The sequence below is a fragment of the Chelmon rostratus genome, chromosome 1 (genome assembly GCF_017976325.1).
Source record: "Chelmon rostratus isolate fCheRos1 chromosome 1, fCheRos1.pri, whole genome shotgun sequence".
NCBI lineage: Eukaryota > Metazoa > Chordata > Actinopteri > Chaetodontiformes > Chaetodontidae > Chelmon > Chelmon rostratus.
The window spans coordinates 23,044,642-23,066,500 of NC_055658.1; the positions used below are offsets into that span (position 1 = coordinate 23,044,642).

The following is a 21,859-nucleotide window of genomic DNA, read 5'->3' on the forward strand; positions in this document are numbered from 1 at the left end:
ATCAGTAAATTCAAAGGAAATGCTGCATGACAAGTTGCTAAAATCATCCACCCTTCATAAATGATTAGGTGTCATATGTTTTATGCATCAGGGCATTTTCATGGATTCTTTATGTTATTTTCTCATGTATGATTCAGGCAGGAATGAAAATCTGACATTTACAAACAGAGGAAAACACACTTCATAAAAGATGCCTGGAAACAACATCTGGATGATGGTGCCGGTGCTGTGCATAAATGAATCAGTCACACCTGTTTTCATGTTGTGGTCGAGTTTCCACGATCTCGCGTGTTGAGATGTTTGTAGACATCCAGAAAAATAATCTGATTGGATCATATTTCCGTCATTGACCCACACTGTCCCCATAGAGACAAAGGTCCATTCATTCCTCCAAGTTCACTCTCTTCAGAGAGTTTTTTGTTGCCAATGAACATTTGACATTTCATCTGACTTATTTCGGCAGCAAACAGAAACCAGTCACGTTATGCATGAATAGTCATTACATGGAACACAACACCATGTTGCAGTGAGAGAGGAGCTTGTAATGTTATCAAGCTGTTAAGTGGCTAACTGTTGAACCCAAGTGCAGACAGACACACAGAGGCAGGTATGAGATTTGAGGTTTTTTAATTGCAACAGAATAGGTAGCAGAGCCAAGCAGGTCCAGAGTGGAATCCGGGGGGTTGCTGGGCTGAGCTGGGGTCTGAGGCAGGGGAGCAAGGCGGACGAGACGAAGGGACGGGAGGCGGGGACCGAAGCAGAGCAGATGGAACTGCAGGGGGAGGAGAAATAGGATTAGTCTCGGAGAACAGACAATAACTAGATGCAGAACAGCAAAAGTGGTGAATAACTGGCTTGAAGCATAGCAACGCTATGCAGAGCAGAGTCTATGATCCAGCAGCGCGGATGCGGCAAAGCTTAGTCTTTGTAGGAGTCATCCACGTGTACATGGTGATATTTGTCAAAAAGTAGCTTTTTCTATGCGTTTTGGCCTTGAGAACGAAGGAAGAAAACCCACTTTCAAGGAGTATCCATGCACTTGATTACACAGGATAGTATGCAGTGGCTTGCACACCTTTCTCCACTCAGACTATCACACACCACACAGACACATAGCGAGAGAGGCTCGGAGGGAGACAGGAGGGTACTGCAGATCAGATGATGATGATGATGTCTGAGAACATCAGAGGGCATTGGGTCAGGGAAAAACAACACGATATCCCCATATCATTCAAATAAAAACCAATTTGCCAACAACATCATAAAGATATGTAGATATGAAGATAAAAATGGACTTTAAAACTCAGCTTTTAAACCTACACAAATGATAAGTCCTTAATATGTTCAAAAGGCAGAAATTTGAACATCTATTTAATTGACAGCTTGGCCAACTCATGTGATATGACTGAAAGCTTCGGGGGCAGTTACTAATGCACCTTGTAGTGAGATTATTTTGCCTACAGCCTGAAAGTTGACAAAAAAGGTTAATCAGCTCTCTAAAAAAGTCAACAACTGGATCTGAAAAGCTTCACAATGATAACATTTATGGCAGGGCCATTGTATTTGATTGCATTCGATTGTGCTCGTGCCTAATAAACTGCAGGTAGTACTAACAACAGTTAGTTTCATTTGTGAAATAAGGTGGCTGTTTGGAAAACACACAGACTTTCCTCGCAGAAGTATTTCCTGTCCCCCAGAAGAATGAGAATCCATTGTCTGGTTGTTTTGATACGCTGGTCTCACTCTCATATTTGGTCTGTGCTAACAAAACCCTGACCCCCGTGATGGGACTTCCTCTTGGTATGGGCTGTTTGTTCAGGCGGTTCACACAAAATCACCCCATTCCAGCTCTCTGTGCCACATTATGTTGTTTTGTGAAAGTGCTGCAGCAGTACGTGCCGACATGTACTCGACTTTGACCGCATGTGTTTATTTAAATGTGTTTGTGTGTCTGTGTATAATTGTGTGTGTGCGTGCGTGTGTGTGAGGGAGTGAGAGAAATACAGAGAGGGAGATAGTTACCTCCAAATGAGGGAGAGAGAAGCCAAATGATGCAATGGATTGTTTTACTTAGAGGTATTGCTTTTTCAAAAGGAATGGACAGATTTTGTTTTATATCCATTTTTCATAAGCACGCCTGTTTTTTGCTTCCATGTATTCTCATGCAGCTGCTGGTTAAGTAGCTTAAATGAAGCACTGTGTTCCTCTGCAGGGTATAGGCTGTAATGTCCACCAGGAGCCTCTTTACAGTGCTGCCTTCATGTTCTTGTTATTGGTAATGAAAAGGACATACCGCAGCACATTCCCGACAGCAGCGCCTGCGATCGCTGTCAAAGCGTTTGAGTTTGGTAAATGATTTAGGACCATTTCTTGCGACAAATGAATATGCAATTGTATTTATCAGAAATGTGCCAGAGGGTGTTTCCCAAGTGAATCCAAACAGTGTGAGATTCTGAGTGGAGCACATAAAAATATCCCAAGGGGTGTACCTAACAAAATCCAGCAGACACATACTGTATCACTGAGATATGGAATATACATGATGCTCAATGCCAGAGATGCCAACGAAAGCATGGTAGTGAGAAACTAGAACAGGAGGAGACTGAGGGGACGAATCGGCACGAACAGCAGCATATAGCAGGGGAAAGTGTTTGTATATGTGGTCAGAACAGTTTGTCAGATTATGCCATGATTTGTTGAGTCATCTGATACTGATCAGCTGACGGGATGTGCAGCATCATTGCTCTGCCTGATCCAAGAGTTAAAGCAGGGTAGGATGCTCTACGTGATATAGAACATGCTGCACTTGGAGCTCCGTCCCAAGGGGATTCAAGCTGCATAAAAAAAATCTTGACGGTCTTAATAAAACATTTTCTGACGCTATCTGAAGCATATCGTAATTCCCCTTAATGTTGCAGGTCCCTTCTATCAGAGCTCTGCAAACATGCTGGCACCTGATCAAAGGAACATGTGGTTGTAGTGTCCTGAGAAAAGGGAAAGACTACACAGATGAGGTTGCAACATGATAACGGTGAATCCATTACATATGTAAATGCTCACTTTGGGCAGCAAAATGTTATGTCTGATCGCCAATAAGCAGAAGATCTGTAGAGAGCGGTAAAAAAAAAGGCCCTAAGACAAATATTTCCCCTTACAAGAAGCTGCAATTACTTTACAAGGCAGCCTATGTAAAGCAACAAGCATTTTGCAGCTGCAAGGCTTGCAACCTCATTGAGGAAGCAGATCAAGTGAAGTGAAGCAGGACTGATTAGATCTTCCAGCGTTCTCTGTGGCGAGACGTCATTGAATACACAAACCCCCCCCACAGGAACCTGAGCCATGCTGCAAATGGGAAAAACACAAGGAAACACCTTTTTCGGGGTTTGAAGTTGTCAGTCACGACCAAATGAGTGCCGCACATCGTGAATGGCCTTTGGCTGGAATTTCTGGCTTTGCTGCCTGAAACAGGATGACAGTGGGCTGTTACAGCTGCGCTGCCGGCACAGTGATGGAGCTGAAAGAGGTGGAACCCTGGGGGATCTGTGATGAATGCAGGCAGATTGTGGAGGCTGCTACGCCCGTGATGACAACTTTGACCTATCATCATCTACTGAGGCTGCTCTGTCTCTCTCCAACATCCATCACATCTTTGCTAAGCCATGATCACAGTGTAGCCTAAGCAGCACCCTAGGCAGCTTGTGAAAATGGCACCAAATAATTAAATGAATGAAATAAATGAAGTGAATAAATAAAACAAACATGTCCTCCCAGTTCTCCTGTAATCTTGTCCTTCACTTTGAAAATGACAAAATGAGATTCCTGCTCCTATCCTCTATTTCCTCTTCCTTCTTTTTTTTCCTCCCCTGTGCAGCCGATACTTTAGTTGATCGGACATTTATTTCACTCATACAGCACATAATCATAAGTTTGTGGTGACACTGATGACAAGGTGACGACATTCAGCTTCAGTAATTTGCTCTTCCTGAGCGCGCCCTCCCCACACCTGTCCCGTTTAGCCACAGTGTGTATATTATTAGTTTGCGGCGAGGTCACATCATGAGGCCGTGTTTGTGCTCAAATTATAATTATTATTTGTTTTTAATCAGACATTTTAGTCTAGTGTGCTTTGCCTTGATTATCCCCATGTAGCATGTGCAAGAGCTTAATTAAGCTTTTAATAAATGCATACATCTTTATTTAATAGTTTTGCACTATGTCTCTCAGGCAGCTTTGGGTTGTCGATGGTAATTTGCAAGAGCCATACATGTAGTCCTTCTAGGGCAGAGTGCTCAGCTTGCTTACATCCTCTTAGTCCAGCACAGTTACAGCATTTTCATATACATTTGTTAGACTTTCCCCCATATCAATGAAAAGACTAACTATTGACAAAGACTCAAATCACGCCACCAAACCACCCTAATTTGACCAGCTGGCTTACAACGAGACAGGGCTCAAAGACATGACTTGAGACCTCCATTTTTCACTCCAGCAGGTTTATGTGAGGATAATTGAATTTAGTGGAAAGAGAGAATAGGGACTAGTCTGTGAGCTGACATTGCCAAAAAGCCCACCTCCAGACTTGAGGTCTAATTTCTGCAGAGCCTACTGTGTAGAGATTCTGTGGCACAATATCAAGGCCACAGGTAATTCATCTTCTGGCTCTAGCTCTGCTTTTCGACCTAATTAAATGAATAAAGATGTGAAGAAATCTTCATTTCCGTAGGGATAAACACATTGCTGCATGGGGAAGGTAAGAGGAAAGGCTGGCTTTGTAAAGGAAGAATAGAGGCAGATGAGGAACCACTGGCTGGGAGATAGTGAATGGCTGAAGACATTTGAATAGTGAAGGGAAAAACAGTGCTCTGATTTACATGCAGCTGCAGTTGCCGGCTCATTTGTTTTGATAATAGCTCATCCTGCACGCACTTTATGCAGAGCTGACTCTACCATATATATCTGAGTTAACAAACATTTCACTTCTTGTGTTAACACTCCACATCGAAAGCGATGGGCGTCATACGAGGCAAAGAAGCAGCTTGTGTCATAGACACAAGACACACTCGAGTGCACTGCCTGCCTAAATACCGCCTGCCTCATCACTGAAACATCTGGCTTGTATTTGGTGGCGGCTCCCAAAAAAAAAAAAGCACTCTTTCTTACAACTTAGTTCCTTCACTTTCCCCACTCATCAATTTTAAGGAGTATGCAAATGGACAGTTCCTCCGGCATCCCTAGGAGTCCACACGGTTACAACAACAGGGCAATAAATTCTCATTAAGGCTTTCCTTCCTTGAAAGGCAGAAATTGAAGTTGGGATGTTCGTGTTTATAGTCCCAGGCAATTGGAACAAATGAGGAGATCTTGTGGAGGGAAGATAGGCTTCCAGCCTTAATCGGGTCCCCCACCCACCATCCCACCCCTCCACCGGCTCCGTGGGGAGCGTCAATGATGAAGTCAGCCACGGGGAGCGACGGCCCTGCTCCGCTGTGCTCTGCCTCTCTCCCCTCTGACAGGCCCATATTTCACCAGACTCATTCTCCAACCTCCACTGTCACCGTTTCCTGTGCTGTCAGGGGGACGACTCCCATCATCACATTTTCACATTTCACAGGCTGGTGGCAGCAGCACTCCCTCGCTGTAGCTGACTAACATGGCCCCGCTCCAGACAGCTGGGTGACCCCTCCTTAGTAGCTGGCTGGATGCTCTGATTCCTCTCATCATCTACATGTAAAGATGATCTAGGGTGTTTGTTGCATGGTGCCAATAGCTTTTGGGAGCTGCTGTATTTGATTGAGTTTCTGTCAACACAAATATCAGAGTCTTTGGAAAAACAACAAGGGTGCAGCTGGGACTGCACCCTTGTTGTAGTTCCAAAGCAGGACAATGTCAGAAATCACTTTCCTCAAAAAGGGCAGGTTTGACATGTAGGAAATACCCTCAGTCACTTTCCTATCTGTCCAGTAAATATGAAGCTACAGCCTACAGCTAGTTAACTTAGCTCGGTATGAATACAGGCGAACAGCCAGCCTCCCTCTGTCCAAAGGTAAGAAAATCATGACTGTTCCTTGGAGCAGACATGTCAAGTCATGTCACACTCAAGGTTATCAGGCAATCAGCAAAGACTCCAGACAGTCACTGTGTCAGCCAACAGTCTGACACACAACCCCCGCTGCTTCAGTGTCTGTGCAAATTAAACAGACAAGATATATTATGTTAATTAGTGAGTTTTAGAGGTGCTGGTAGGCAGATTCTGTTACCTTTGGACAGAGCCACGCTAACTGCTGGCTGCATTTAGCAGACTGAAATGAGAGTGGTATTGATCTTCTCCTCTGACAGTCGACAAGAAATCATATTAAGCATATTTCAGCAAAGTGCTGAACTGTTCCTTTAACGTTAACGTGAGCACCTATTTATTTTCAGTGTTGCACCGCAATCATGTATTACCTTAGAAATCAATATTATGCGTGTTTTCCAAAAAAAAGTTTGTAATGAAAGAAAACACGATTCAAAGTTAAGCTATATTCATTTTAGTTGCTGTTATGTTGCAAATGGCATCTAGTCTGATCAGTCAGACCAGAAGGGCCATAATTACAGTAACAGCAACCACTTTATGGAGATACAAATCAACACACTATAACTTTCCTCCCTTTTAGTTTTTATTCTATTTTATGCCATCTTGATCTTAAACTGTCCAATTTGCAGAACCTCAGGCTGCAGCCGCACATTCACAGAGGCAGCGGTGAATGACTGCCAAACACTGATTCCAGCCTGTTTCTTTCGGTCATTTGGCAAACTCAGTCCAAAAAGTGCTTTGTTTTGGATTACTGATTGATTTTTATCATGTGCTCATTAGTGCACCTTGTTGACTTTGTATCCCCTTGACCCGAAAAGGAAAGTCTTAACAAGTGGCCTGCAGTGAATGGCAGACTGGCTGAGCCAAGCCTTCTTCCCCGCCTCAGTTCTGTCAGATTTTACCCACAGGATGTCTGAGCGGGTCTGTGACCTCAGAGAACAGTTTATATAGACTTGTTGAGTGGTGGGACCCAGCTCCATGTGCACGAGTGTATCTGTGTGTGATACACAAGCATAAATGCATGCCTGTGTGAGTGCATGAAACCACATCTGTACACTGTTGTCCAGACGGTAATGTGCGTGTGTGTGTTTGTGTGTTTAACAGTATGAAAGGGCACTCTATCTCCATCTCTCCTGAGAAATGAAACAAAAGTCCCTCTGTGCTCTGTCAACTTCAGGTCATATGGTGCTCTGTATGTGGACCGCACCTCCTCCTTCCCTCCTCCATCCTCGCTCTTTCTCAATCACTTTGTTGGTGTGATTGATAATGAAGAAGCAAAAAAAAAAATGTAGCATCAAGATTCACATTCGGAAAATTTACCATCCAAAATTCAACTACATCATCTTAAGTTTGTGACTTAGGCTGCAATAATCAATGTTTTATAAATGAAAGGGGTTGATTGTAGTCAGCGTCTTTCATGTCTTTTTGTTTTTGTGGCATGCAACTTTATTGGTTTGGTTCACCATCCAACACTGCAGGCAGCTGCTGTGTTCTCAGTGAAAAAGCTCTAAAAAAAAGAAGAAAAAAAACGCTAACCCTCTAGGCTACCCACTGAGCAGATAAAGTTAGCTACTAGCTGTTGAACATAGTGGAGCATTTAGCAGCTGAAGAACCATTTCCCTCAGGAGTTAGTGTAGACCAAAAACAGAGCAAAAGAGAAAGTAAATATTGGACTTACATTCATCAGGTGGCCCTGAACACGACTGCAAATTAATGCTAATGTTGCTCCGTAACTGCTGGATGTATTAATAAGCAATCATCTGCTAACAAGTGTTGTGTTTACAGCTTGTTTCTGCTGCAGCTCATAGTTCGGCGCTTATGTGAAAGACTCAGCTGCTGGATGCTAACAAGATAAAAGCTGCTGTTTGTTAAAGTGATGAGGTTTCGAAACACCAATGCAAGAAACCCTGCGTGCACAAGACAGTCTTTACTCTCAAATGCCTTCCCCTTAACCCAAAAAGAGAGCCACAAACCATCCACTACAACACTCCTGCCAACCAGCTGCCCACTGTAAACTTATGTTAAGACACAGTTGGAATTTAGGTCAGATCTGCATTTTTTTTTTTTTTTTTTTTTTTTTTGTACTAGCCAGAAAGAAATGATCAGAGGCATGCAGTCGGATGTTTTTCCACCCATGTTTTACAAGTGGGCAGAATTGCATTTTAAAAGGAAAAGCATTTTTGCAGCCCTGGTTTGTTACGAATCAATGACAACCAGTCCTGTTTACCTGAAGTCTCTGCTGTCACCACTTGTCACAAGAGATTTCCATATCTATAGCAATTACAGTGTTTGTTGGTGGCTGCTGGTGGGTCCTCTGGGTGTCTATATCGCTGTATAAATTCATCCTTCTCGGCACAGAGTAATTTTATCACTCTCACAACACAGGGAGAGACAGACAGTAGGCAAGAGGAGATCCACAGATAAACCCATGTAAAGAGTATTTTGAATCTAATCCATGATGGTCACCTGCTCACAGGATGTCAAGGGAGGAATTGTTTGTAAAAAAATTAAATAAAATACAATTTCTGGTCAGGCAAGTAGCATCAGTCACCATAACTATCTCAGATTTCTCATGCATTAATCCAGACTTTATAAATAGATCACTGGGAGGAAAAATAGAAGTCATACAGTGCCCCCGGTGGACAGTCATTGTGACTGGTAGACAGCCATAAAGAAACAATACTACCACCTGAAGGCAAAGAATATGCTTCCTATTTTTAATTTTCCATTTTAACAGTGTTTAAATGTGGCTGAACTACCATTTGCTGTGTGTAATGTATTGGAAACAATTTAAAATCGCATTTTAATGATTTAGTACAATGTCTTGGTTAAATGGGGCAGATATAACTCAAACAAGAAACAACGAGGCTCTGTGCAAAGATAGAATAATGGCAGAGGAATAATATACACGACTTTTTGCGATCTGTTGAGATTACATTTAGTAGCTCGCCTCAAAGCTTCGTTTTTAATACACTATAATCCTTGATTTCAGCCCAAGATTGTTGTCAAGAGGGTAAAATGTATGGATTGTGCCCTCATATAACAACACAATTTGTTTAAGGAAAACAACAAGATCTCACATTCATTGGCAAAAATAAGATAAATAAAATGTGGAGTTTGCTGCTGTGTTGGCCTCTCCAAACACTTGAAGAAACAGAAGCAAGGATTATTTCGGGTTGTTGTCTTTTAACCAATATTCCTCACTGAATATAGGATCAGAAGCAAAATGTGGTAACGAGAAGTCAGAGAGAAACTCTATAAAACCCAGCTTGGTGGGAGGAGAGAATGATCTGCTATTCACTAGCAGCTGTCCTTGAGGTGTCTTTGACCAAGGTTTCTAACCCCCTGCCTGAGCTGCTTAGCACCCAACAGGTCTCCAACACAGGCATCTGCTCCCAGTGACCATACAGAATGTGTAGCCGTGTCAGGGTGATTCAGATTACTGCTAAAATAGAGCACACTTGTCACAAAATAACACAGTATTTGATATTTGTTGCTACAAGTGGGTGTGAGTGATTTCCATAGCCACCCTTGATTTCCATAGCCCTCATTCAGTGTGATGGAGGAGGGAGAATGAGAGGGCAGGACGGAGGGAGAGACAGAAAGAAAGAGGGACAGAGAACAAGAGAGAAGCAGGAAGTGAAAGGGCCCACCATAAATACAGACTGATCTGTGAAGGATGAATGAAGGTAATCTGTACATGTTGGAGCCTTTTTATTTCATACTCAAACCATCAGCGCCTCCCTGTGGTCACATAGCCACACAGCAGGAGAAAAGTTGCTTTTTAAACACACTGCATTGACAAAGCAGTTTGTACAACAGCACGTGCTAAACTGACATTCAGTGCAAAACTGTCACATGTCTGAAAAACTAGAGTTGAGTACAGCACATGGGTCACATCCTCACTTGTTTTTTTGCATAGAAATTACATAGAACCATTAACACTGACAAATTTTTTCTGTGATGTAAATCTGATGTTTTCAGCGTAAGGTAGACGTGTCAAGAGGAGGTTTTGAGTGCATCGAAGAGTCGGCTTCAAGTAAGTTTACATTTTCTGTTTCTATTCAAATCCAGCTGAAGTATTTTAATAAGTGTTTCTTATTGTATTGCTGACAGACTTCCTTTCAACAGCAGCTACAACATTCTTTCATTTCGCAGCGCAATCAGCCAATAACAATATGATGACGTTCTGCTGAGGTCACATAACATAGCATGGTTTGAAATGAGGTTACAATATTACATTTGATCTTTGGTTTAACTTTAAATAAATTTTAAACACAGGAAAAACTAAAGTAACCTTTACTGAACCAATTCATCATTCTAGTGGTGCACTTGTAAATAAATTAAAGGGACAGTTCACCGAAAAATCAAAAATACATTTTTTTCTCTTACCTGTTTATCTGCTGTTTATCTGTCTAGATTGTTTTGATGTGAGTTGCTGAATTCTGGAGATATCAACTTTAGGCATGTCTGCATTCTCTGACATATAATGGAACTAGATGGCCAAACAAAATAAAAATACATTTGAAAAACTCAACAGCAATGTCTCCTCTCAGAAATCATGACCCCATTACATAAGAAAATCCACCAACCCTGTTGTGAGCAGTCTCATGTTGGAGCTATTTTCTTTCTACCAAACTACACCTGCCAAACTGTATCACTGTGCAGAGCGTAGCGCGCATTTAGTTCCATTATATATGAGTGAAGATGGACATCTGTACAGCCAGTGTCTCCAGAGCTGTGTAAAAAGCTCTACAGGTAAGAGGCAAAAAAAATGTATTTTTGATTTTGGGGTGAACTGTCCCTTTAAATATGACAACACTAAATAATTTAATTTCCACCACAAATAAACATCAATGTTTGTATTTTTGAAGAAAAAAACATCTTTTTGCTTTCTTTTGTAAAAACTGCTAGAACTGCTAGAGCACATTAGCACACAGCTCACATGGAGCCACTAAAGTAACACATTCAAAACTAGTTTCATTTCAACCTCCCAAACCAAAAACAAGACATATGAAATAATATAAAATTCTACAAATAATCAGCATGCCCTTTAATACAGGAAGGTGAACACCAGCTTACCAAAGATGTTCGGGGCTATTTGTTTGCCAAATGATGAAACTGCTTGAAATCTCTGACAATTCTACTTTGAAATCAGCGGTTTGGCCAAAATGTAAAAAAACAAAAGTAGTTTGTTTTACCTAATAATCAACAATGCTGTGGGAAATGGTCAAATCTTCCTAACCCTGTTGGCCAAGCTTTGGCATGACTGTCACATCATTTCTTTGGCGCCTCTGTCTTGCAGGGGCTACATCTGGTTGTCGTTGTACTGTGGGCTGGAGTACTGATCCTGCATGGCTCCGGCAGCTGCCCCCATGGCGGCCTGCTGGGCTGCTGCCTGGACATGAGGGTTCTTCCAGGCTCCAGTGGTCCATTCCTCCTGAGCTTTGGACATGCTGGCCCCGCTGCCACGGTAGAAATTATGGATCTGCGGACAAGGTGGTATCACCAGTTATGACCAAGAAGTCTTCATGTTCGGAAGGTGAGTGGCTTTAATGACTTAAGTTAATGTTATCATGTAGAGTTCAAGGCAACAACAAGAAAAATCAAATACAGACCCTGCTGTCAGACAAAACTCTTACCCTGGTGAGGGCAATGAAGGACAGTGAGGCCACTGCAGTGAACATGACAGTGGGGACCAACATGATCAGCGCAATCAAAATATTATAGCTGAAGAAGGAGATGGTGGCCAACCAACCGCTGGAAAAGACACAGATGACCATTAACACACAATTTCATCAAAAACGTGATGAACGACGAACACAACATGAACCATAATCATCTGTTATTGGAGCGTCTGGTGTTCCTCATCATGACGCCATCTGGATGTTAAATGCCAGTGATTTTGTAGACTTTAAGTACTGTGATATAAAGTTTAAAAGTTTTACAGCTCATACATGAGGATGTCCAATTGCACATGGTGACATTTATAAACTTTATGGAGGCCGTAATAATATTAATTTCTGATCATCAGCCTGAGTCAGGTGACATTTTCGGGACCTCTTTAACAGCCTCTCAAAATCTAATAACAGTGCTATCATAAGTTATATTAGGCCATTTTCTGACGTTCCATCACTGTCACTGTAATGAAAGCAGCGAACAAGGTCTTTAAAAAAATACTACCTGCCTGGACTTACTGCCCGAGCTCAAAATGTTCCATTCAGAAGTAAAGTTTATAGTCTTATAAAAACAGCTGCTGATTCTTTATGTTAGCTTTTGTTGCTTGAGTTGTACTAGACTCCCTGGCTCCAGTCTTTACCTCAGTGTAATGACTCTTGCCTAAGAATCCAAGTCTTTTTTATGTGAGCAAATTTGTTTTCCAAAGAGTCAACAGGAAAATACATGAATTGAATGAAAGATTGATTGACATGCAAATATATTTTTCTAATTCTCTCTATATTTTGAGTATAGCGACTAAAATGTAAGATAAAATGGAGATAAATACTCTCCATGCATTTACAATCCCAGACTCTTACCACACTCCCCATCCAGGGATGCCAATGCTTTGGATGATGCTGATGCCGACTTGGGCCATGAACACAAAAAAGAACAGCATGAAGTTGAAGGAGCTGTCACTCCTGAGGAAAAACAAAAAAGATCAAGAAATATTTACACATGCATAGTAAAATGCATCGCTACTATTTTGCATGTTATGTATTGAGTCATGTCATTCATCTTATCTATAAATTAAATAAAGGTAGCTCCCATTCTGCACCATGAGGAGGAATTAACACAGGCTCTACAGGCCACACCATTTATGTTTAGGAATCCACACTGAAATTTTCCAGGTTTCTTCACAACCAATCATGCCTTGATCCTCACCAAGACCCACATTTTGCACCAGGGCATCATCTGCAACGCATCTGGCCATACCGAAGCATAGAAGATAAAGGAATGATTGAAGAAAATATTTCTTGTTGCAGCCCTTTTAATTGGACTGCCCCCTCTAGTGGAGGGGGAGAGACAGTACGCTCTGGGTGCCCTGCTGTTTCCAGATGGACAGGCTGGATCATTTATCTGTGCTGCCACTCAACACTTTATGAGACAGGAAAAAAACTTAGCTTAAAACCACCATGCACAATGTCCTATTCGAGAAGAGTACATATTATGTATAGAGCGACTAAGCACTACAGAACAGAGCCATGCTACATTACATAGTAATAGCTCAACAAAAGACAAAAAAATATGAAATGTTGGAGGGAATTGTCCTGTCATCTGTTGAGGTCCTCTGATCTCCCAAGTTGAACCCAAATGTGCACATATAGTGCGTGGATATATAAAGAGGGGAGGCAAAACCCCAAAAAGCCTCATCAAAAGGCTACACCATTACCATAGTTACACTTAATTGTCTAAGCCGGAAATATTCCCTCTGTAATTCAATATTGCTTGATAGTATTTTATAGACTATATTGTATATGATACACAGTTATTGTCTCTTCAGCCCTACATATAGTACCTCATGTAAATTGCAATATAACCCATTACCTCAATAATATCACAGTGTAGGTGCTATTTATAAAATGCTGACACTGTGTTGCTTTATACTTTTCAACAACTGTGCCAGCAATACAAACCTTTGCAGCTACACAGACACAACCGTATGATGAGTCATTGCCAAAACAATAGTTTCAGTGTCAATTCCTTTATATTTGACTTACTTGAAGGCCTTGTAGATGGGCCTGAACCAACAGACGTAAGAGCAGGGAGTGAACATGAGGAGCCAGATGATAGCCAGTCCAAAGTTGGTCACACCGCCTCCACCAAACATCCAGGCAAAGCAGCCAATGAGGTTCACCACAAGAGTAGCGCTATTCACTGTAAAAGCAGCAAACAGACATACTGTATCTATCTAATGTAAAGCATCTGTTGGGTACACGTACGCAGACATGCACATACACAGAAAAGACTGGAAAGTGGATATGAAGGCAGCCACATTAACATAATGTGAAATATGTAATTGCAATGCTTGACTCACAAGATGGCATGTGTTCCCTGAATAGCCTTTTTGCGTCCTTTTCAATTAATTCTCAGTCATATGATGAGGCTACAGTACTCCTCACTTAAGTCGCACTTGGTTCTAATTGGAGCTCTGCGTTTTGGTTCCATCTTTCTTCTCTAAACTAGCAGAGAAGGCCAATCAGCTTCAAATGTCGGTCTATAGAGAAAATGCAGGGTGCTTTACAAGAGAATTATGAGGCCAAACACAGCTGCAACATGACAGCTGTTGAGTTCAGTTTCACAGTTAAGTTTCATACATGATGGAGAAAACAAAAAAGCTGCTGGCTTCAAGTGATTTTCTCACATGAAATGAGGGGGAAAAGTCATTAATTTAATACAAACTGAATAGCACTCAAGAATAAAAAGCAGTGTTCATTCCATACCCACAGATTGTAGCATATGGCAAATCAGAATGCAAGACAGATAAAGAAAATTGCTGCAGAGGCGAAAAAAAAATACTGCAAAACCAAAAGTAGATTGGGACTTTGAATACCTGCTCATCATTTAGTAGAAAAGAAGACGCCTGTAGAAAGAAAAGTATTTAGTCGCAATTATAGATAGTTCCAATACACATTTCATATAAATGAAAAAGTCAAACGGAAAACATCTTCAAACAGAAGCACTTGTTGCAAACATGCTTCGACTGCCTAGCTTCACCTTTGTTTTCATTATTTCCACGTTCCTTTACTGTTATTTGGCTCATTGCCCTCTTCCTCACTGCTAGGCTAGTGTCATTGCTCCCATGTAAATGCTGCATGGCTTCATGGACGGGCAGGGAGTTTCCAGACCAGAGCAATATCACAAACATCATTGTATTGCTTGTTTATGGCGTAATAAACTTTGATTAAAGTGCTTCTGGCAAAAATTGTTGAACACAATTTCAGCGTTAACTGCTCTGCTCAAACCAAGGCCATCTGGTCAGCGCTATGACTCATTAGCAAATAAACCAGTCAGGGTAACAGCCAATAAAATAAATAAATAAATATTTCTGGACCGAAGGAACCCTTGAAAAGCATTGCCCTTCTGTCACATACTTCCTAACATGAGTTAACAAAAGAGGAGGTGACTGTTTATGGGACCTGGAGGAAACTTCTGAAGGCTTTTGTTCTATTGGAGCCGCTGCAGAAAAAGTCAGCTCAAAGTTTCACAGTTGAAATTGAAGCTAATGTAATAGCCTGATGTGAGAACACTGTCACGCTCCATCCACTCTGACAACAACACAGCATCACTTTGAGGCACTCACATATCCACAGGTTGTACATTTTCTTGCACATGCTGCGGTGCTGTTCGGGGATCTCGTCAAAGTCCTGGTAGAAGCACGGCTTGAGCGGGATGAATCCCGGCAGCGGGGGGAAGTTGGGCTCTGAGGCAAATTATTTCATAGCATTTAGTTTGCACATGGGTTCTTTGTCGCCATATGCGTAACAGTTAGAGTGAAGCAGTCATTGGAGATCTCAGGCTACCTACAGTCGGGCTCTTACAGATATGCATAAAAAAAAAAACTATGTGGAAAGAAAAATCACGTACACAGAACAAAATCTCTTTTCAATGTGAGACATGAAATAGTACAGCAGCTAAAATGTGGAATATCATATAAAATAAAACTCTAGGAGAGACAGATGAGTAACAGTGAAATGTTATAATAACAGGTTGTGCAGTAATGTAGTAAATGCAGCAATAATAAGAACAGGAGATAGGTATGCATGTGTATATACACTAACTGTACTGGTTAAACAGCATATAAAGATAGGCTACTCTGCTGTGCACAGGTATAAACAGGTATATCAACACTGAGATATGTATATGAATTCATGAATACTGACCTGCCATGTGGATCAAGTGTGTGCTCTCTGTTCAGATTTCCTCCTTCAGTCTCTTGAGCCTGTCAGACATGAAGAAACTGGAGGTTAGGACTCCTTTCTACAGCCTATGTGGCCATTTCTAATAACTATCATATGCATGACATAGGTGTGGGAGCGGATCTTATTGGACCATTACCAGAAGGGCACACTTTACGGGAAGAAGGCGTTTAACAGAAGGTGCTGTAGCCGACACGTTCTGCAGGGCCAGGGGGGGATTTAACGTGTGAGCCCTCCAGGCACCGACAATGCTGCTGATAAGATTTTAACGACTGAATCCTTCCGGTTTCAGTCAAGCCAACAGAAAATGCTCTCACACGCGCACGCACACGCCTTTAGACCCGGCGCGCGCACACATACACACACACAATCGCGCTTGTTACAATCACATGCAAGCTGCGCTCCGCTGGGTGAAACGAAGGCAGCGTTACTCGGTGTGTGTGTGTGTGTGTGCGGAGACAGTTGCATGGTCTCACAGAGAGCCGGCCATGATCACAGACAGGAATTACGGATTGCACAGGAAACATAATCTGCTTACCTTCTCCAATCAGCGGCCGCGTCTCCGTCTGAAGCGCTCGGTGTCCAGAGGAAGCGTCAGCTGCGCGTTCAATACAGCTGCACGGCTAACGGGACCAGGTCTGCAAGGAAACTATTACTCTATTCTAATACTTACTTCTGCAAAGTATGACCACTGCGATAAATCCGATCTACCCTGATTCTCGACCAATCACCGCGCTCGAATCCGCTGTCACTTTGATTCAGACCAATCGGCAGATTACTCTAATCCTTGACGTTGTGTTGTTGACCCAATCACCGTTCAGCTCTCTGTCCATGGTGCTGAACCTGGCCCACCGACAGAGGTAAACGGTGCGGCGTTCAAGTACCAGCCTCGCTGCTGCGCGTTTCTCTAGCAGCATCCTGTGCGCTGAACGCAGTGCGTCCACAGCTCATCTGACACGAGTGATGCCGACTCACATCTGAACTGCATCACTTCGCAGTTTTGCTGTTTCGTGCTTTGATGCTTTTCTGCCTTGTTTTCTTTAACACTGTGAGGTATATGATCAGATGAATCAAATATCACACATATGTTAGATTACGCAAGAGGTAAACTGATGTTTAAACTGCAAGACACTCTCAGCTGTGGTATGTGAGATGACACAGGACAGGCCAGCAAGAGGGACTCCTAATGTGGAAATGTATACTTAGGGGACTGTTCAGATGTGAATCCCCAACAGAGGTGGACATATATGGGTGAGAGTGGAGGAATGCATTCCTCAGTAAGACAATGTCCAGAACATGGCCTTATTTGTGAGTTAGGTAAGATATGAGTGGAGTAGGACAAACCATTATGCTATATATTGTATTGTCTTTATGATAATGGCAGAGTTTTTCTGATCTGACCCTGAAACTCTCTCGGATGGCCGGCATCTGATCTGATACTGCTTGTTATTGAAGTTCTCTTCAACTCAAGCTTGTATCAGCGGAGTCCTTTCTACATCATCATCACACCGCCGCTCAGCAGGACCTGGCTGATAAACATCAGCTGTCATGTCAGATATCTACTTTATACAGTCAAATCAGTTGCTTGAGCTTGAACGTGAGACTTGAGTTTGTTTGTGACCTAAATACAGAGTGGACTCCAGCTCTCCAGCGGGGGTTGCTGTTTCACTTCAGTGAGAAACTCTGGGTGGAAAGTGTAGCTTTGTTGATGCCACAGGAAACACTCTCTTGGCAGTGAACACGTTTGATCTTTTGCTTGGTTAACTGAAAAGGACCTTTTTCCATGTAGTTGGTAGACTGAATGACGTATCTGTGGTAACTCATAAGCATATATATACAAGTAAACCAAAAAATAAAAACTACAGAAACTGCCAGTGCTGGTACACTATGGCAGCTCATAGAGTACATACAGTATATATATATATATATATATATATATATATATATATATATATATATATATATATATATGTGTGTGTGTGTGTGTGTGTGTGTGTATTTATGTTGCCACAATCGCACATTTACAGTATCAACTAAGCCATGAGCGTTGAAAACTCTTCCCTGACTTTGAATCAATAATGTCAAGGCCCACTGACTTTCAAGTACATGTCGTTGACTGCACCACATCTTAAGCCCTCTGTAATAATCTGATAATATTAGATGTCATAATATGTTGTATACTGTGCTGCACTCTGACATTTCTCACATATATCTGATGATCTGATTTGTCATAGAGACTATTAGATCCAGAACCATTCCACACAGGCCAAGCAAACACAAACCATCAAACAGACAGCACAAATATTCGCACAGAGGATAGTGAGGCTCAATGAATATTACCATACTTTGGCAAGAGGCTTTACCTGCTACTTTGCCATTCTGTAGCTGAGCCTGCGCTCTCATCTGCCTGTGGAGGTGAACAAAAGAGAAGAAAACTCTTCTTTGGAATCGTTCAGATTATCATTGCAAACGTCAGCCTACAGCACAGACATGATGCTCCTGATCAGCCCACACAGGTCATGTAGTGTCCTAAACAGCGTTATAATAAGAATTAGTTACAGTTACTAGTTCCCTCATCTGAAAGTAACTACATTACTTTACTCATCACTTCCACCAATAAGTAATGCATTACTGTGATAAGTAGCATTTAAGTTATTTCTACTTTGAAATTCTGCCATCCATAACAGCGCTGGTATACTCATATTTGATTATTTTTCACCTTTTATTTTGAATCTTTGGGCAATTTTTCACATATGTATGAAGCAAAATAGAAAATATGAATGTATAAAATATAAAAAGGTGAAAAGAAAACACTTAGTAACTATAGCTACAAACCAAATAACCTAATGTCTGAGTGGGGGCGTTGTTTTGATCACTCAGCTGTGCTTTTGTGGCTTTCACCTGTAGACTCTCTCCATACTATTTGGCATGATTGTTGTGAAGGTGGTAGAAGAGGCTGGTGGTGTGACTCTGTCATGGGGACCAGCATGATTTTCAATGTCCATGTGTTGAGGGACAAGCTCCTCATTTTGAGTCCTCCTATTAGGAATTGCCCCGTCCTGTGTCACATTCACTGTCCTCCATGTTTGATTCTTTCCTGCTTGCATCCATGTCCTATGGAAGAATGCAAAGTGTCCAGATGATGCAACATTTCCCATCATGCATGCCTGAGAAGTTTGTTTAGTTTCCTGTTTTATGTTCCAATTACAGTAACTGTAATTGTGTAATTAGTTACAGTTCTTGTGTCTTCAGAAATTGTAAAATTACAGTAACATGTTACTCCAAACAGTGGTCCTAACCCATACAACAGAAACAAAAACAAGGCATTGGACATAAATCACAGACATTAATCATATCTTGTGAGATTGTTATTATTATTGTCATTATTATTATTATTACTTTGTAAATTACTTTTTCTATGTAGGTTTTATTCATTCCGTGCACGTCCAGATTAGCATAGACCAGAAACAGAGGATTCACATTGCTCACATGAAGCCATCATTTCCTCTGCTCCACTAAAAAAAATACAGATTAATGAAGTTATTCACACGGGAATAACTGACTTCAGTGATGAAATCAGCTGTAACTGCAAGGTGCCCTTACACAGGTGCCCCTACCCAGGCAATCTGGATTGTGGTTGGCTTTCAGCAACCTTATTCTCCATCATAAATACTGTCTGCACTTTAAGTTAACTGGCAAAAAAAAAGATTAGCATGGCTGAAGTTATAACACAAGAAAAGACAACCTGCTATAATGTGTCAATGTAATTTCTCAATCATCCACAGCCGTCTGCTGCCTCTCAGCAACACGGCAATATGGAACAAAGATGTGGTAGAAATGTTAGTTTGTCTGTGTGGAAGCAGTGGCGAGATTATAGGACACTGATATTTAGGCTGCTTACCACAATAACTAAAAAAAGCAAGCCAGGGAGGCATTTAAGTGTTCTCATTTTTGCAGAGTTAAAAAACAATAATCAATAGCTTATTGCAGAGTACTCTGCCCAGGCTGTAATCAGTAATACTTGAAATCAATGAATGAAACAACGAAAAAATGTGAAAATGGGTGTGATTACTGGGAGTACAGACTTGTGGCGAGTTTGTTTGATGTGCAAGGATTTGACTTACGTATATCAGTGTCTTGGCTGCAGTAGCACTGTGTGTGTATTTCAGCAACGCACCTGCATGCTGAAACACACACTGGAAGACTTTTCTGAGCTGTGTGCTATACAGAAGTAGGCTAATAATCGATGGAGATGATCGAAATGAAAATTAGACAGATAACCAATAATAAAAAGAAAAAGAACTGATAGTTGTTTGATTAAATGAATGGGTGAATTAATATATGATATAAAAATGGCCTTTTTAATCAGCTGTTATCAAAGCCGCTGAAGCTGGCCCTTCCCTCTCCCTTCACCTCACACTGTCACCGCCACCAGTCTCTCATTTTCCCTCCCGTCTCTCCATTAATATTCATCAGCAGGAGTTTCAGTCTAGACAAACTTCTGACAGTTAGTTCTAAGGCCAGCGTGGTATAGGCCATAAAGAGAAATCTACAGTAGAGTTGGCTCTAAGTGGTCTCTCTATCTGGCCTGTTTGTCTGTCTTTCTCACTCGGTCTCTCACTCTGCCTCGCTCGTCTCTATACCAAACAAGGCCAACATTGACAGGACCATTGAGATGAGCTCTTTTCTTCAACACCTCACAATCTTCAACTGAGATTCTAATTCACAATCTACTTTAAAAGCTAATTAGGACAAGGGCTGCTTCTTTCAGCCAGTAATGGCCCTATTCTCTATTAACAGAGCCCAGCATCTCCCTCCCACTCCAGCTCACCAGCAGTGCTTCACTCTGCATAGATTAGAATGGGAAAGTCAGACTTCCCCCATGACCTTTCCCAACACGGAATTGATGCAACACGGTGATTTTTTTCTGAGTCCTCTTTGCGGCGCGCTTTGTCATTATCCTGGATGGGATGTAGATAGAAGGCAGGATATTAAGTGTTGAGTAAGACAGTGAGAGAATGAGAGTGGGAGGAGAAGGGGGAAACAAAGAAGACAGACAGAAGACGAGAGGAAATGAAGGGTGAGGGATGGGCCTGACGTCTCAGCATCAACACTTCTTGAATATCAGAGGTAGAGATGTACATTGTCTTGTGTTTTTGGAGCCTAATGTTTGCTTTGGGTCAGTGAAAATTCCTTCTCTGCTTCCTCTCTTGGCAGTTATCCCAACAATTATCCCTAAATTACTCAAGATTTACATGATTGCATATTAAGTGTATTATAAAAAGCTAATTATAAGTTAATTATCTTTGTTCATCATTCAGATTTCTGTCATCACTTTGAAAAAAAGTTAAAAGTGTGACACTTCGTTTTCATTTAAAATTTCATAAAGGCACTACACCACCACACGCACACAGTGGCATGGCACACACGTCACTCCGCTTGTTCCGTATTGAATACATGAATACATTTATTTATCTTCATCGCTGGGTGTCTAAATAGAGTTTAAATGAGGTAAAAGTAAGTGTCTGTTGTTCGACACTCAATATCCCTGCTTGATGCTCTCAATTGCAGCCCAGCACCAGTGCACCCTCGTGTCATTGTCCTCCAAAAGAAAAACCATTTGCCCAGTCGCCCCCTACCCCATGTGCCACCGTTGTGGTGGTTTCTATGGAGACGCTTTCCTCCAGACTAAGCATTTGGAGGGCACCCCTCCAGCGGAAGGAGGTGGAATAACATTGTGGCAAGGCAATCATACACCAACCTCATTTACATATCCAAACATGAACCATGGACCGTGGCATACTGTGTTTGTTCACTAAACATTCACAGTAGTTGCTTAAACCCAGCTGGGAATGGAGCTCAGATATGT

General features: G+C 41.7%; 1 protein-coding gene across 1 annotated transcript; it reads right to left on the bottom strand.

The window, feature by feature from the left end:
- Positions 1-9,858: 9,858 nt before the first annotated feature.
- On the bottom strand, positions 9,859-16,645 carry LOC121608730 (secretory carrier-associated membrane protein 5). The gene is made up of 7 exons (XM_041940048.1): positions 16,529-16,645; positions 15,955-16,013; positions 15,375-15,494; positions 13,792-13,948; positions 12,610-12,711; positions 11,716-11,833; positions 9,859-11,561 (listed from the first exon to the last, which is right to left on the bottom strand). The coding sequence occupies exons 2-7, from the start codon at positions 15,959-15,961 to the stop codon at positions 11,382-11,384; spliced, it is 684 nt and encodes a 227-aa protein (XP_041795982.1). The 5' UTR covers positions 15,962-16,013; positions 16,529-16,645; the 3' UTR covers positions 9,859-11,381.
- Positions 16,646-21,859: the final 5,214 nt, after the last annotated feature.